The sequence below is a fragment of the Helobdella robusta genome, assembly GCF_000326865.2.
Source record: "Helobdella robusta unplaced genomic scaffold HELROscaffold_13, whole genome shotgun sequence".
Taxonomy (NCBI): Eukaryota; Metazoa; Annelida; class Clitellata; order Rhynchobdellida; family Glossiphoniidae; genus Helobdella; species Helobdella robusta.
The window spans coordinates 482,577-501,708 of record NW_008703718.1 but is presented as its reverse complement, the minus strand read 5'-3'; the positions used below and the strand labels follow the sequence as shown (position 1 = coordinate 501,708).

General features: G+C 33.0%; 2 protein-coding genes across 2 annotated transcripts; one reads left to right on the top strand and one right to left on the bottom strand.

Moving 5' to 3' along the window:
• Positions 1–1,583: 1,583 nt before the first annotated feature.
• On the bottom strand, positions 1,584–2,785 carry HELRODRAFT_168205 (hypothetical protein; the record flags this gene model as incomplete). Its single annotated transcript, XM_009014088.1, has 4 exons — positions 1,584–1,754; positions 2,069–2,137; positions 2,408–2,491; positions 2,675–2,785. 4 exons carry the CDS (start codon positions 2,783–2,785, stop codon positions 1,584–1,586), a joined length of 435 nt encoding a protein of 144 aa, XP_009012336.1.
• Positions 2,786–5,197: 2,412 nt separating this feature from the next.
• Positions 5,198–14,588, top strand: HELRODRAFT_190438 (hypothetical protein; the record flags this gene model as incomplete). Its single annotated transcript, XM_009014087.1, has 6 exons — positions 5,198–5,216; positions 5,793–6,362; positions 6,496–6,671; positions 9,804–9,887; positions 10,525–10,654; positions 14,132–14,588. The coding sequence occupies 6 exons, from the start codon at positions 5,198–5,200 to the stop codon at positions 14,422–14,424; spliced, it is 1,272 nt and encodes a 423-aa protein (XP_009012335.1). The 3' UTR covers positions 14,425–14,588.
• Positions 14,589–19,132: the final 4,544 nt, after the last annotated feature.

The following is a 19,132-nucleotide window of genomic DNA, read 5'->3' as shown; positions in this document are numbered from 1 at the left end:
GACGGAGCAAGACGGCGGCGGATGAATGAAAGACGTCATTTATCCATCTTTCTATCCCTCTCTCCCTCCCTTCATCCCTCTCTCCCTCCCTCTCTCCCTCCCTCCCTCCCTCCATTCATCCATCCATTCATCTATCCATCCACCTATCCATTCATCCATACATCTATCCAACTAGCCAAGTATCCGTCCTTTTACACCTTCATTTGTCAATCTGTCTATCTATCAATCCATGCATCCATCCATCAATTTGTTTAAATATTAGTTCATCCATTCATCTATCCATCCATCCATCCACCCAACCAACCATCCATCTATCCATCCAACCAATCAAACATCTATCATCTACTCTACCCCCCCCCCCCGATCTAACTATCCATCCCGCCAGAGCGAGGCAGCCAATCATAGCGAGAATTGTCAGGTGCCAAGCAGTGTTTCAATTGAAAAATTCTATTCATGCGGTCATCATTTTCATGTCATACAAGGCTACGGCATCATGCTCCGCCGTTAAATAAATAAAAATCTTACTGAAAACGTTTCGAAGGAAAAAAGTGCATCATCATTGGCATCTCGTTTAGTGGGTATTTTATTGGAAGGTATTTTTGTATTGGGAAGTATTTTGTGTGGGAGGTATTTTTGTGTGGGAGGTACTCTTTTGTGGGAGGTACCTTTGTGTGTGTGAAAATATTTTTGTATGCGTCAAGTTACTAATCTGATGAGATAACATTGAGATTATATCCAACGTCGAAGATAGTACAGATAAATAAAAATCCCTACTTAATTTTAAGCAAATCATCATTTAGGATGTTTGAAACGTTTTTCATTTGAAATTGTTTTTGTTACTGATTTACTCATAAAATTTTTTTGTAAACTCAGATGAAAGTTTTTTTTAATTTATACACCGTACAATTTTTGTGGTCTGCATTTCTGCACTTCAATGTTCATCATTCCGTTTCTTTTTTCTAAATATTTTCATAGTAATGTTTTTTAGTTTGAGGAAATCACAATTTCAACTTGATTATTATATAATCTATCGACTTAAAAAATATTTATGAGTATTGCTTCATATTTAATTTTAAAGTCAATGATTTCTAATTGAATTAACCAAATGGGAATAAATTTTTAATTTCAAACCGAACACTCGCTTCCAAATGCTAGACTTCATCGTCAGAAATTTTTCACCGACCCATGCTAGAGGACCTGCAATGAATTATTTCAATTTCTCTCTCGTCAGATCACATCAATTTTAAAGTTACAATATCATTAAAAAGTTTTTGTAATAACGAAATAAATGTTCATTCACCAACCATTTCTAAACATGCTGGTGCAATAAACTTCACTCCATGTGATTAATGCATCAATTAGCAACTGAAAGTCACATTCAATGTTACTGACAGGTTAAAATTCAAAATTTAAAACTAAACTTTTCCTTCATGATGCCTGATGATAAAAATTTTCTGCTCCTATGCAAAAATCTTTGGGTTGATATTTTCCATGATTAATTGGGAGCGTTCGATAATTAGCTAACAGGGGAAGAATGATGAATATGAAGAGATTAAAAAGACTGATTCGCTATTTCGCGTCAATTATTGAGCCAATGATTTTCCACTGATAACGTGGCAAATGAAGCAGAGAACGTGGAAAGAAACAACGTGACCGATAACCAACCATGCAACGTTACATCGCTGGTTGTATGTTGCGTAGATAGCATTCCATTTGAATTCAAGAATTAAGCGTTTGAATTTTGATACAGCATGCTGGTTGTAATGAATTGTCATCTCATTGTAAAATTAAAAGAATGAATATTAATTTAGCTGGCAACGTCTTATGTGATAAGATGACTAATTTTCCTGTTTGCATTTTCAAAATTTAGATCAAAAAAGATTTTTTCATAAATTAAATGGCTGATTTACAAGACTTGAATAATTGTTCTGTAGATTTAAAGCATAATGTCAGCTTAAAAAGTAGAAAAACATAATATTAAGGTTTGGGTCAAATGATGACTTCCAGGAAGAAATGAAGAATTGAATGAAAAGAACATTTGTGATCATTTGCAACGTAACGTTATAACCTTCAAAGAGCCATTATTCAGGCAATATGCATTGAACGGTGCACTGATGCCAGATTTTAAATTTATACACTGGCAATAGAAAGAAAGAAAATTGAAACGTTTATAACGTTGCATTTTCTACGTTATTGCGATACGCATGCCAATAAAATGTCAGTAAAACGCACTAATTGGTTCATAAAATAGTTCTTTCTGGATCGTCAAAAGTTTCTTTGAAACTCGTTGTTGCCTTGTTTGTCATGCATTTTTTCTATCTGCGAATGAATCAACATTTCTACCTACCTACCTACCTACCTACCTACCTACCTACTGTTGCATGTCTGAACTGTCGTTAGCGTTCACCTTAAGTATTTCTCCCATGTTATTGTATCTTTCATGTTGTATCTTCAGTGTTGTATCTTCAGAGTTGTATCTTCTATGTTGTATCTACCGTGTTGTATCTACCGTGTTGTATCTTTCATGTTGTATCTTCAGGTTGTATCTTCAGTGTTGTATCTTCCATGTTGTATCTTTCATGTTTTATCTTCAGTGTTCAGTTAGGTGCAGCACGCATTGTCTTAACGTTAATTATCATTTTGTTGTTACACAAATTTTCAGAACTGCACTCACGTTCGCCTGCATAACATTCACCCGCCGGCATGTTCGCCTGCTTTTAAACTCGCTTACTTGATTCAACTGTGTGACAGTGGAAGATTGTAACTTCAAGAAGTTCAATCGCATCATGTAGCCAATGTTTCATTTCAAGTTGGTTTTATCATTTACTAGCAAGCGAAGCTAGAAGCAAATCTCAACGCACCTCATTACTATTTGTTCATTTTTTTATTATTAATATGTTTATTTTTATTATTAATATATTTATTTTTTAATATAAAATTTTTAAAAAGTTTTCTGTGTGTAGAATAATTGCAGTTGCTATGGTTTGGAAACATTTCAGCTAACATATACTTATTGACAAAAAAATTTTGAAACATTAAAATTTGCCATTGAAAAAACATTCTGTATATCTTAAAAAAGATTAATATGATTGCATTTGTTTTGAAAAAAAATTATGGGATGAGGAATGATTGATTCGATGTGGCAGGTGACCTCGACAAACATGCATGTATTTCTATATGTATCTGTGTATGTAAGTACGTAATCACGCAATCGTCTACGTATAACGCATGTACGTGTGTATTGTATGCACAATATGTATGTATGCATGTGTGTATGTGTACGTATATGTATGTATAGCTTGCTATAACCTCGACGCAAATAAAATTATGCATGCGTACACATGCCATCTAAGATTTAATTAAGTTAATTGAGTTCAACACTCTCCCTACTATTTTTTTCATGTTTATTTATTTAATAAATAAAAAATATAATTAATTCAAAAAGAAAAATGCAAAACTATAAAAAACTGTGTTTGCCATGCAAAGTTCCTAACTTCTAACTAATCGGACCGCGCCTCCATCTACGTGTTTGTCACAGTCACTCACTCTCTTCTGCCATTTGCTGTTGAGGTGACGCTTGTTTGAATTCATAAACAATTCGTCGGTGGAAATTAATCTCTCCTAGACGCGGCTAGATTAAATTCAACCGCAGATTAAAGATGATGATTCGTATTATTCGACACGTCCTAAAAATAAAAATAATTTAATTATTTTTTAAATGAAATAATGTTGCGTCTGAAAACTTTGTTCGAAAAATGAAAAAATTGAATGGACGCGGAGTACGGAGTATTATGACTGTATTGCTATGGTACACAATTTATTATCGATGCTTTCACTTGTTACCTGAGACTTTCATTTTATTTCAAAATTAATTATATTAATACTCTATAATAAGCAACTTTCAAAAGTTACGTAAAGATTTTATTCTATTTCAAAACTAATTGTTTTGATAGTTTGTGTAGAAGAAGATTTTTACAAATAACGCATTTTAAAAAAGCAACACTTTTAAACACTACGCAAAAAATGACAAAAATTAATTATACATAATCAAATTTTAGTATTTCCGAAAAAATATTTTTAAACAACCCAATTTACGATCTTTCATTTTTATATACTTTTTATTTCATTCTCTCTATCAATTATTCCTTTATTGTTATTTTATTTTTCAACCTCATTCACCCAATCATTCATCGGTAGCTTATCAATAATTCATTTATTTTATATCTCTCCTTCATTCATTCATTTATAATTCATTATTTACTTATCATTTACTCATTATTCAATCATCATTCATTTGTTTGTTCGTTCATTCATTCGTTCGTTCATTCGTTCGTTCACTCATTCATTTATTTATTAATCAGTCATTCATCATTTAGTCATCATTCACTCATCATTCACTCATCATTCATGATCATTCATTCATCATTCACTTATCATTCACTCATCATTTACTCATCATTTACTCATCATTCACTCATCATTCACTCATCATTCACTCATCATTCACTCATCATTCCTCATTAATATATAATCTCCAGAAGTATCCAAAAAATTTCTTCCTTCGTTAATCAATCAACCTCTCTTATTAATTTTTTCATCAGCCTAAAAAACCTTTGCTAATTTTTTTTCTTCTGTTTTCTGTTGTTTCTAACGTTTCAATGTATTGAAAAAATCTCAGGTAGATATTTTTGCAGAAATTTAATAATTTGTTATGTTTTTAATGTAATTAAGGTGTTGTCATCGTATTAATGTACGTATACCTACTCATTTGTAACTGTTGTTGCGATTGTGTGTGAAACAATGATTATTAACATTCCCATTCTTGAATCGTGGATTTTTATTTTCAGGTTGATGAATGATGTTCACGTGGTATCTATTCTATATTAAACTTTTGCTCGTTTAGTATAGAGAATAAGATAAAAGCCGTCCGTAAAAATTTTCACTCTGGTGTTTAAAGGTGTTACAAAAAATCAGATAATTTTTTATAATTAAATTTTTTTTCTGGTCTGAAACAAAGCTATTTAAAAATATGATGCGCACATTATCTGCAAAATTATTTTGGAAGTTGTTTAAAGTTGTTTATAAATAGACAAGCAACACACGAACACTCACACACATACGCACACACACCACACAAACAACACACATACACTCGCGCACACACAAACAACACGCACACACAGGCACACGGCCATGCATGCATGAGATGAGGTCATGTGATCAGTTCAGTTACAACCCTGTTGTTCGTTGACTCAGTTAATCCTTTCCTTGTTATTGAATCACCCATGTTATACGTGGCGTCTACTCTATTTATTGTGCATTAAACTTTGGCCTATTTAACAAAGAGAATAACGACTATTAATGAACGATTAAAAACTTGAATGATACTTACATACCAATTAGACAAATTTGAACTAAATTGACTACCAACAACTGCTCCTAAATATAAACTCACGCACACACATACAAACAAATACACATACAATGCAAATATATAAATAAATAAATAAATAAATGAATATATATATATATATATATATATTATATATATATACATTCATATATATATATATATATATATATATATATATATATATATATATATATGAATGTATATATATAATGTGTATATACATAATGTATAAAATCTCGTATAACGTTGAATTTACTTGAATCTGTCCTGAAATAATGATCAAATAAAGTTGCAATTTTACTAGCGGATAATTATGGCTTGATAGATTTACATTGACTACTTAATGTTTACTTTAATGCCGGCGTACATTTACTTGCAGCAGCCGTTGACAACCTGAACATCAGCCTGGATGCCGTGTCGCCAGTGCTCTTCAGCGTCTTCAACCATCAGATGTTCATGTCCAATGATCTCGTTTATAACCATTATGCTAATCTAACAAATACGCACAACAACCCCATCGCCAACAATCAAAATGTTCTTTCCTCAAAAATTACGCCACGCATCTCGGCTTCATCAGCAGCAGCAGCAGCAAAATCTCCCACAACATTGTCGTCGTCGTCGTCTTCCTCGTCTACGCACATCAAGAACATTCAACCCATCACCCTCGTTGAGAACATTCCTTCAACGGTCGTCTGCACGGCTTCCGGTGGCTACCCCCTTCCCGACATCACCGTTCAAATTGCCAAGGAAGATAGGACGAATGAATTTCTATTTCACCACATTGTCGCTTTGATAGGTTCAAAGTCCATGAGGAAAGTTCAGATCACGAGTTATCGCTGGAAGGAAGGATTCGTCGTTGGTAGGCAGGATGCTGGCAAGCTCCTTACCTGTGTGGCTACTGTGCCTGGCCTCAAACCACTGGTCCTGTCGGTCGTCATCAGAGTGCATTGTTAGTATTTGCATTGTCTAATTTTAAGTAGGTAGGTAACATATTCAAAATATTAAACACAACACATAACAAAACATGGAGTGTTATAAACATACACACACAAACACACATAAAAACACACAAATACATACAGATCCCCCGATCTTGACTTGCGATACAACATTTGCCTCCCTCGGTGACCGCAACGTGCACTTGAGATGCATCGTGCATTCGAACCCGCCACCGTTCACGACACAATGGATCATCGACAACAACAACACCAAGGTATCAAGCGGTGACGTCATCAATCAACATTGGACACTCATGACTGTAAGTCTTGTTCGACTACAGTTGTTGTTGTTTTGTTGTTGGTGGTGCATTTGCATTTTTAATGTGTCGTTGTTCTACTGTTTTGTCCAAGTCTGGTTGATGTAATGTTTTTCGCTGATGTGTTTGCTTTTAATGCGTTGTTGGTGGGCTCCTTAAGTGTTGTTGATTTTTTGATGTACTCTTGGTGTGTTTGCGTGTTGTTGTTATTATTATGAAGAATGTAAATGTCCGTTTTCGTTTGAAGAAGAACAATTCAAAGAAGGCCTATCGGTTTTGTATGTCATTTATATTTGTTGGTTTTGTTAATTAACTCGAGTGATTGTTGGCCCTTGTGAGAAACTGTGCTTCTTACTGTGCTTCTTACTGTGGTTATCCGGGTGAAAACTTTCAAAATTATCATAATGATAATGAAAATTAAAAAAATAATGATGATTATGAAATTGATCATAAGGATGATGAAAATGATAGGAATTGAAATGTAGATGTGTTTCTGTAAATGGTGATAATAACAATTTGTTTCTGATATTGTTGGTGTCGTCAGATCTTTTGGGTTGTGTTGTTTGTGGCCAGTCCTTAGTTAGAATGCTCTCCACGTTTTTCTCCTTTTGATAATAATGGTAATAATAACAGTAAACATTTGTCTGCTGCATGTTTTTTGTGATAGTTATGGTGGTAGCTGTGGTGGTAGCTGTGGTGGTTGTGCTTCGTGATGTTCATTCCATCTTGTTGTTATTTTTGTTTTTGGCGTTTTTTCATTGCACAAGCTCTATTGTTTACATGACGATGTATAAATTATACCCGATTACTTTTCATATTTGCATTTGGACTAAGACTGTTTTTTGGAATGTTTCTATGCGTCTGCATGATCATATCTGTTTACTCTATGATGATGATAATGATGTTGTTGATGATGATGTTATTGTTTGTTTATCACATCACAAGATGATAATGTTGTTGTTGTTGAGAAGGAGGATGTTGTTGTTGTTGGTGATGATGGCGACGATGACGATGATACGTCTGTGATGTTGATTATGATGACGAAATTAAGTTGGTGTCGGTTGTAACGTAACGATGTTCATGTTGTGGTGCTGATGTGGATCTGGATGCTGATGGTGATTCTGTCGATGATGACGCTAGAAGAGGCCTCAACGACGATTGCTATGCTTGCATTAACAAAGTTTATTACGGCTTTGACGTGGATGATAAATTTGTATTTACGATGAAGTTGATTGCAAATATGCTTAAGTTACAGCGACCCATTTCCAAGACGCAAACACATCTGACAACGACAAACAGCTGCACCGACATTCAATGCAGTGGATCGTCACCATCACTACTCCAGCCTCTCAACAGATTTTTAAACTGCTGTTATCATGGGCATCCACCTGATTTTTGATAGACAAATCTCAGAAACTTTTAAAAAACCTGCCAAATACATTTGCACACCAACGCACACTTGCGATGCCCGCTAATCCTTAACATCCTTCTATTTTTGCTATCTTGTACTGACGCCTTCTTAATGCGTTTTCTTATTTTTCAACGTTTTATAAACTGTCGTGTAATATTATGTTTGCATTTTTAACCTACATTTTTTTCATGATTTTTTACATCTCAGACATTTCTTTGTTAAAAGAGAGCTTTGGCCTCAATTGTTCCTGTGTAATGCTACCAGCATCACGGACTTTTTAGAACATATTATTACAACTACTTCCCAAACTAAAATAATTATATATTCGCGATAAACAGCAAAGTGAATGAAAACTTTTGTATCAACAGATTGGTTTGTAAACAACCGCGCTTTTCCATCAAGACTCTTCCACTAAACCTACGTTCTTGCAACACACACATTCTGAAAGGCTGATATGTATCAGACGGGTCGGAAACACGAGACAAAGAACTGGATCATAGGACGTCAGTTGAAAAATACAAAGGCGTATATGAAGAAGATCCAAATGCGGAAACCAGAGTTTTTGTGAACATGTTTGTAGAATGCCGGATAATAAATTGGTGGAAACGGTACTAGTGCAGAAGAAAAGCAGGAAGGGATAAGAATCAAACCAGTCAGCCAAGGTATGGATGGATGACTTAACAAAATGAAATGGTGCGGAAACATAACATTTAATAAAAATAGCCAACAGAAAACGATTGTGGAGTCAAAAATTTAAAGGAACAGTCACAACAACTTTTCATTAAATTTAGAATTCATAAACTTTTAGGAAAAGTTTTAGTAGGAAAGTTATCCACAATATATTTAATTTTAAAATAAATTAAGAATTAATAATATCTGTCGTACGCTACCATCGCTACACAATTTCAATTATATCTCTTTCCAGGAAATTGAATTGTGTGTGTGTGTGTGTGTGTGTGCTATTTATTATTTTTTGTTTAATTATTTATTAAAATTATTCATTTAAATATTGAAAAAATTGCACCTTAAAAAATAAAAGCGACATCGAAAAACATTTTTGGAGGATTTGAAGTGGAAGTTGATTGAATTTCATTCCCATCGCAGCATTGCGCATCATATGAGTTTTTAACATGTAAACACGTGCGAACATTCAGAAACACACTAACATCAACCTGGTAACATCAATGTTAGATAACATTCAAGAAAGGATTGAAGGGAGGAATAAAAGAAGAAACGAAGAAACGAAAAAGATTATAATCCAGTTGACGAATTAGTTGAAGAGATTCTCTCAAATTATCCAAATGAATAATTGTTCGATGGATCGTTCGATCGTTTAGCTCGAGGCTTATTGCAAACCAGGGCGCTTCAGAATTCAATTAAAACTCTCAACATAGCTGCTCTCTGTATCGATCAGACTTGCAGATTACATTAAATAAAGTCTGCTTCCATCCCTGTTGTATCTGCTTATTTTATAATTACTTTTATCTTTTCGCATTTTCACGCGAAGTTATTCTCAATAAAAATTTTCGGTTTATTATTTAATCGTAAAAAATATTAAAAAAAACCATTGCGGAATGTAAAACAATTAATTTTAAGAACGTGCCCTATTGAATCAAGCCCAATTTATTAAAATTTTCAATGATATCAAATAAAAATAAAGTAAATAATAAAATTATTGAAACGATTTCATATAAAACTAACCTCAACCTCCAACATTTCATCAGTCAATGTTTTCTCAATTACATGTTGAAAATGACATGGATAGATTTCATGTTGAACTAGTAACAAGTAATTCGTCTTTGAATGATGTAAGCCGCTTGCTACTGGTGGTCAACAAGCAAACAAACATGTTTGTTTTTGCTCGCTCTTACAAGGAATATTAAGAAAATCTCGGTGAATGTTGAACGTGAAATGCTTAATGAAATATAATACGTCCAAATTTGTATTAAATTTATTTTTCGATAAATTATATTAATATTACTAAAAGAAATAATTCAAATAAAAACAACTTTTCAAAATATATTACATTTAAATTTCTAGAGAAATATTATGAAAGGAAACAACAAAATTTTTAATAAAACCAAAATTGAAAAATTTTCTCTTAGAATTTGATTATTATTTTTAAAAAATTATTGAAAAAAATAATACATAACATACAAAATAAAAATTATTTGTTCAAACAAATGTTTTTTGCAGGTTTCATCATCAATCGTTTAATTTGTATTCATCGGCAGGGCATCATGTGACACACCACAAACTTAAGATGGAGTATTTTATACACACACACACACACACACATATATATATATATATATATATATACACACACGCCAGTAAAAAAAGACTCTCGACTAACAACGCGACTAACAAAGTCACATTTTTATGGAATTGGCAAAAAATTGAAAAACACACATCCAAAAAACCAAACTGAATGTCATCTCACAGATCGAACCGAACGAAACAACGGAAATCAAGTTGCACATAGTGGAGGTCAGACAGGAAAATTTTCGGACCTACGAAATCATGGTGACCAATGAAGTGGGCACGCGTCATCATCACGTGACTCTCGTTCAAAGTAGGATACTAAGATGGCGATCGTAGTGGTGGTGTGATGATGATGTTGGTTTGTAAATGGTGATGACGATGATGATGATGGTGGTTATGCGGAAGTGGGAGTATTATTAGATTAAAAATGTTGGGATGATGTTGAGGTTTCATGTTCCAGGTTGGTGCATTCTCAAATGATGGCTATGTAAGTCACCGACAATATGTGAGATGTGTTTGTCATTTTGTACAATGCACTGTGGCAAGTTTATCGTTGAATGTTAAACATGACTGCTTGAATTTTTGTGATAAAAAATAAATAAATAAAATGATGTTCATCAAGCAATTTTAATTTACAACCGGGAAATAAATTTAAGATGAAAAAACGCACAGTTTAACAGAGCAATTTGTAAATTGTTTGGACTTCCTAATTTACCATTGCTGAAAAACCAACGTCTAAAGTGCGAGAGCTGACGATGTTTATATCGTAACAATTGTGTAAATGCAATCAACAAAATTTATTTTTTTTAAAATTTTCCATCACTATTAAATATTATTTCTTTTATTATTTTGTTTACAGATGCGTCAAAATAATTTTTCCAAACAAAAAATTCCGACATATTTTAGTTGATTAAATGTTTTTGTATACTTTATGAAGTAATAAATGAAATGAATGAAAAATAAATCGACTGACGTAAGGTTGTTGTGTTGTTGGTTTTATGTACGTAGACTGTTCATTTGTTCATTTGTTTGTTTGTTCATTTGTTTTTTTGTTTTGTTTGTTCGTTTGTTAGTTCGTTCGTTTGTTTGTTTAGAATGTACAGGGTGCACATTAGAGTTGGCATTTTATAAAGTAGGTACAAGCGCCATATCGTAGGATAGATGTTCAGAATGCTCTTTTGGGATTTGCAGGCTAACTGAGCTTTAAATCAACTGCTGGCAAGCAGGCTTGTTACTGTAAAACAAATGCACTCAAGAAGGCAATTGCAAGCAAACGTAACGATGAGTCTTCTTTTTTTTATAATTTAATGAGCATGAAAATAGATGTTTGATGCATTAACGTCATGATGTTTATGAGAAAAAGTTACGATAGGAGGAAGAGAAACAGGATGAAGAAGTTATTCAAAAGCATGTTCCGGATGCAATTGAGCGATGATCGTGACGTTCAATGATGTTTTTAAGCACGCACTCCCTTCCTTCGATCCATGTTGTTTGTCTGTCTTAATGCACGAGTTAACATTTTATCACTTTTTCATAATAATTGTTTAAAAAAGGCTAAATTAAATTTTTTTTTGTATATCTAGACACGCCCATCAGTGTTTTGAGTGTGATGCGTTGACATGTCTTGCCGTTGTTTTGTGTTATGTATAAATAAACGCTTGAAATCTTTTGTAGCTGACACTGTTCCGTGTGAAGCTGATGAATGGCATGCGCCCTCCAAACTCGCTGGTCCTGGGCCTCGACCCCATTGACCCGTTTGTTAATTCGGCCCTGCACGAGATGTTGAAAAATAATGGTGCTGAGTTTTTGTCTGAGGTAGCGAGAACTTTCCAGTAACGAGTTACAAAAATGATATTTCGGCTAAAAATATTTACCTGGATATTAAATTACGTTGGTTAGAGTGCCTGGTCTGACGTACGTAACTTTTTGCCGATGGTCATCAGACAGCAACATCGCGAAAAACTGTACGTAGATAATTTATAGAGCAAACAAATTGTTAAGCGAAAAGCTGACGTCAGAGTTTGCCTAAAACCTTTTAACTAACAAAAAAATCAATATTTGCCAGAAAATTTGTTTGAAAATTATATAATTTAGGTTATGTCTGGATATTTTAAATGTCTGCAAACATGTCCGATGGAGAGCATTTCTTGATAATTTGCTTATGTCGACCCGCAAATCAACATAATTTTCCTTTTGAGAACATAGACGATTAAATTGAAAATAGACTAAAAATGAAAAGCGTTCGTTTAAAAATACCATAATTTCCTAATTTTTATAATTTATTAAGAATTGTGAGTTGATAAATTTTTTAGCAATTTGCTTTTAAACTAACAACCATGCTTTGAAATTCACTTTACGTTTGGCGGTTGGAGTATGAACTCTATTCTTCATATATACTCACAGGTCTAAAAATATTTGTAGTACTTACTCTTTATAATAATGAAATTGAAATAATCTCAAATAATTTAATAATCAACAAAAAATGAATTTGACTTAAAATTTAAAAAGTTTATCAAATTCATTTCGTTTTTGAAAATAAGAATGAAGCGTGAAAAATTTTCAATGAAAACTCCACAACTGTTTGAAAGTGGGTATCACAAAATAAAAATAATTCTGTAATTAAGCTATCTTATATTGGAATATTTCACGAAAGTACGAAACCTTGGTTGGGGTGCTCTAAATTGTTTGCAAATCTCTTTTAAGTCTCCCAACGTTCTCTTTCTCTTTCATTCGGTAGGGAAGTTATGCAGTAAAAAGTTTTAGTAACCAAATTCTTATTAATGAATTTTAAAATCTTTCTAGAAAACACCCATAGATACTGGGAAAGAAAAACAAGTTGTGCAAAAACTTATATTCCATCGGTGTAATTGAAATCTTATAACATAACAGTTCGTGCGACATGCGTTGACGACCAGGCTAGATGCAAACAACGTGTTTGACCACCACCTCATACGTACACACAACATTCTCGCTGCAACCTGATACACGTGCTGTGAAGCTACTGATGCATTCGAAGCCATTGAACCACGTGCCTGCCGGCCGGTGATGAACCGATACGAGTGTCACACATTTCATTTCTCCTTCTTTCGTTTTTCAAGCACTTTTTCTTATCTACGCCTTTCAAGTTTTAGTACGTTTGGAAATTTTTCGTACTGAATGAAAATTATGATGTATGCCAATTTCCAAACAACTGCCCATCGTTAAAACATTTAGCCTACTTCATAATCGGCGATGACGTAGCTTCTAACTTTCACTACTTTACTTCGACGAACTCAAATTTTTGTAACTCAAAGTATGTTTAATTGTATGTAATTTCTAATTTTATATTGAAAAAAGTAATAATGAGGGTCGGATTTGAGACAGAACAGGTTGGGGCAGTAAAAAATGTTGAAAAATTTGTGAATAAAAGCAAAAAATGTCATAAACGTTTTTAGTAAGCAAATTGATACTAAAATCAAACTAATTAGAAGCTTCCACCAATTATTTTAGATTTTGTTCAAGTAATTGAAGGGCCTCCAGAAAAAATTACAAAAATCTACTAAATATATAGAGGGCTGCCGCTATTTGTTGTCCCGAGACCAACACTTTTGTAAATCCGGCCCTGAATGTAATATATAATGACCAATACCAATTTTTAAAGAATGTTTAAAAATGAATTTATGAAAGTTGATGTCCTTCAAAGTAAATTAAAATTGAACGACTTTAATGCAATCAATATATAGTATTCTACTTTCTTTATTTTAATTTGTAAATGAAACTATTAGAAAATGTTTCGACACGTTCGCAGAGGTGGTGACGTCAAACAAGGAGACGATGGACGGAGACCGGTTGAAGACCAGATTCCTTCTGAAGGATCAAGCTCACGCAGACAGCCACAACAACCACACCTACCACAACCACAACAACCTTCAAACATCTCACAGCGATCACGTACTCACGCGAACGAAGAACATACGAACGTCGCCATTTTCAAAAGATTATAAATCATCAATCGAGATAATGTCAACGTCATTTTGGTACCAAATGATATTCGCCGGCTTGAGACATCTGATTATTAAATTTTCAGTTGAACGGACGTGAAGCGAAATTTATTTTTAATTTTCGTTTTAGAATTCGATAGAAAAATTATGAAACAGCTTCGTTCGGTAGGTGGATTATATTTCAACGGACGCTTCCAACCTTTTGCTTGAGTTTATCATTTTGTAAATTTTCATGTAAATAGAAAAAATTATTTTAAAACTTTACTCAGTCTGTTCATTTAAAAAAAGTTCTTTCTTTCAGATGATCCAATTTTTTTTCGCTAATGTAAGATCGACATGGGATGGTTGTCGTATTGACACGATGAAAATTATGTAATGTGATGAAGTGATGAGGAATAATGTTGTTTACACGCTGCGCTAGAACCGTCAAACGATGAAGTTTAGTAAAAATATTATCACGGATTAAGAAATTTAAAAAATCTTCAAACAACGCAAAAAAGTTTCATCATATTAAATGAACTTCCACACGTTGAAATGAAGTATAAAAGTATGGTAAAGTGAATAATAAATACCTAGTCATTGGTTGAAGCTTAAATAAAAATAGAAATAAGTTTGTCAATAATAATTGAGACAACACAAAGAGTAAAACAAGTGAGAGAAGAAACACTTCATTCATTTCAATTCAAGGTTCTCCATCTGCATGCAACAATCTCTCTACGATGATAACAACGACGATGATGGTGGTGGAAACGATGACGACGACGACGATGTTTTAAAAGTATAAGGCTGCTAATGATAAGAAAGTGTGGGATGATGAACCAACTGTACAGAAAGAAATAAATGTGTGCATTATATATATATATATATATAACAAAACAACTAGTATATAAAGCCCTGTATACGGAAATGTGTGAAAACGTGGATGCACTGAGGACTAAACCACATACAAATACACATACACACACATACACGTATACATACAGACAAGACAAGTCTGCATCATCAAATGTTATACTCTACACTTTAAAAATTCGTTCGTACGTGCACACAGTGTTTGCAAAGTTCGTTTTATTTATAATAACAAACTCCCAAACCCAACACGAAAAATGTCAAGCAACATGAAAACCTTCCTGAATAAACGATTTATTCATCTTAAAGTTATTCGTTTACTTACTTAAAAACGAACTATTTTGTTAAACAAATATAGGATAGACGAATATAATGTGTACAGTTTAAGTAGGTTTCTACATGCAAAACATATTAAAACTTTGCAACATTATAGGCGAGCACTGAATTCACAGTCTGGTTCACAAACCCTTGAAAATATTAATTCATTCATTCATTCATTTATTCTTTCGTTCGTTCATTCATTCAGACTTTCAAAAATTTGTTAGTCCATCTTTCCATTTTATCATCAACCATCAATCTTTTCTTGTGATATACTTCAATTTTTTCTTGTCAGATTTGCGAAAGTTTTATACTAAACTATTTTTAGTCATTTCTTTGAAATTTGTCTGTTTATGTGTTTTATTTGGTATGTGTATATTTAATTGATAAACGTTTGATAACCGTTTGATAAATACATAAATAAATATATATATATTTATATACATTTTTCCAACGAGTGTTTGCTAACTTTACTAATTTGATGCTTTCAGCGGAGGAACACGTCCAGATAAACCAAAACGTATCGAAGAGTGAATTTCGGTCTGACAAACTTTTAAGAGCTAAGAACTGCTACTAAAGAATAAAGTCAATAAATTATTATTTCACAACATTACACAAACTTCAGAATTCTAAAAGTCAGTTTGAAATGACAGAAATAAACGAGAATTAAAAAAATGAAAAAAGTTCGTCAACTTTAAAATTTTGAAAATTACCCTCCATCCAACACAAAACTCTTGATCCGAACCGTGAATACTACTGATTAGGTGTATACTAACCACAAAAATTCACATTTAACTTTCCGCACACAGGCATGTATGTATAAATGAATCTTATATACATAATCCGAATGACTGTATGACTGTATACTGCAAGAAAACACTTTCTCCAGCATGGCATTTTGTATGTGATATAAACAAAACAAATATTATCTGTTTAAAAAAACGTTTTAAATGTAGGAATAACGTTAGTGTATATATATATGTGTGTGTTAGTGTGTTAGTGTATGTGTGTGTACGTGCATGAGCTGAAGAAGCATGGATGACTAACACCATGTTCCAAATGCAAATTCAAAGGCGTTATTTCACTGTAATATTACATACAAATTCAATGTAATGCACGTAATACATACAATATAATCCAACGTACGTACATTGTATTGTAATGTGCATTGTATTTTAATGTAGCATAAAAAATGTAATGTGTACTCAGTAACACAATTTAAGTATCAAAAAACAACACAATCATTCATAATTAGATAACTCCTGTTACATTACTGTTTAACAGATTTTTTTAATAATTTGAATTTACAACGCACTCACACACACGCGCGCGCGCACACACACAACTCACACAACACACACAAGTTACACAGCACACACACACACACACACACACAACTCACACACACACACACACAACTCACACACACACACACAAATAAATGAAACTCATTTTATTATCTGTATATTATAATATGTAATGAAAAAACATTAAAAAAATATAACGTGTTTAAAATATAAATAAAAAATATAACGTGTATGCGCACAATAAATGCACGCTTGCGTGTGTGCGTGAGTGTGCACGTTGAATTGAAACGTGGGTGAACATGGAAGGCTTGGAAAAGGAGCACTGTTTTGTTAGTTTAATTCAACTTCTGTTATTGTGTTGAAGAGTATGGAAAGATGTACGAACGCACGCACACACACGCACACACACACACACGCACACACACAAAAACAAACAAATTATGGTTCGTTGTAGGTAGGTGCATGCATCTACTCTTGGTTTATCCGTATGTAACTTTATTATTATGGTTACGAATATATTATATTTGGTCTAACGTCTTTTCTGTTTTTAGCAAGTGAAAAAATAGATACAAAATTAAACAATTTTTTTTTATAAATATATATTTATTTTTATATATGAATTTCCATTAAATTTAAATCAAATTACTGAGGATTTTTTGATAAATTTGGTTTTATTTCACGTGCTCATAAAATATCACGTACAATAAACGTTTGGAGCACGTACGTAACACGCTTGTTCAAAACTCAAAACAATTAGATTATTGTTATACGAATGTATAATATACATGCATTTGTGTAGATGTTAAAGTGTCTCTACATACGTTTGCATATGCATACGTATGTAGTTATATAGTTATATGTACGTGCCATTTAATACGTAGTATGTCTGTGTGTGCGTGTGCGTGTGTGTAAGAATAAGATGAGAATAAGTTTGTAGGAGCGAATTCTTCTCCCTAACAACTATTCAGCTGCTGAAGCGAGCAGCTTAAACGTGTGTGAAAACAAAAATTTTCATTTTTAATGTTGTTGTTATTTTTTTCAATTTTTGGATAATTAATGAATATTGAGGTTGAGATTAAAGTAAATTTTTGATTGAATGCCCCGTGTCGGATTAAATTAAACTGACGAGCAATCGTTAAATGTTTGGAGTTAGCATCGTATCATTACAATAGATAGATAGATTTCATTACATTATAATAAAACTGAAGTGTTGTGCTGGTTGAAAGCTGCAAGTAACTTTTGTTAATTGGATTATGAGTTGTTGAATTTTTGGCTGCATAGTATAGGCATTGGATTTTAACTTTGTTCTAAAGTTGGTTCACCATTTTCACGATTACTAATTTTAAACAATGATGTCCTCACAAAATTTTATTTAAAGATTAATTATTAATAGTATTAAAAATGGGAGGGTGCGGTGGTGTAATGGTTAAAATGCTTGGCAAGCTGTTGCTTTGTACGGTGCAGTGATCAGGTTCGAACGCAAGAGATCTCCGCCTATCACATGCTGACGATCTGATTCACGCGTATTTAACAAGGCTGTTTATTTGTTGATACCTCTAAAAGATGCCAAACGAAGAACTGCAGAAATGATAGTTATTGATATTATTGCTAGTAGTAGTGTAACAATTATTAAAATTAAATTTTCAGCCTGACCGCACCGGTCAGCTAAGAAGCTGTTAACCTGCTGGCACTCACAAGAGGTAGATCAGCCAGATCAACATGACTTCAAATTTCCTATTTTGGTTGGTTTTCTTGCGAATATCATTTTGACAATTTGTTGTTAACTTTAATGGCGAAAACACGATAATCTATCTCAATAAACAGCGGCGTACCATGACGCTCCCTCACCTGCAGGAATGTACGTAATACTTATTTGCGTAAAAACGATTCCACCACCCAATATAAACCTTATATATAATGTAAAAGTTAACGAACTAACAATCTATAGCGAGTCGAGCTAATTGTTTCGACCATCTCCTTCTCTATGCTTTGACTGCCAAGTCAGACAAACGCTTCTTTTCCCAAAAAGCCTACAAATAAGTTCAAGTGAATTTTAGTTTGCACGCAGCTTGCAATCAACACGGAAATTTGCATAATTGAAAAATTGGAAATGAACCAGGTCGGAATGGTTTATTGCTTTTATTGTGTCAAATACCAACAAAAATGGTTTTATCAAGTAAGATTTTTAATCTTTAAATTTAAATCAATTAACTTTCACGAAGAGACTTATAATAGTTTAAAAGAACTTATAAAATTTTATACTGTTAAAACCTATTAAAGCAAAGGTTAAATAGTTAATCCGATTTTTTGTTTTTTTCCGAAATCTTGAAGCAA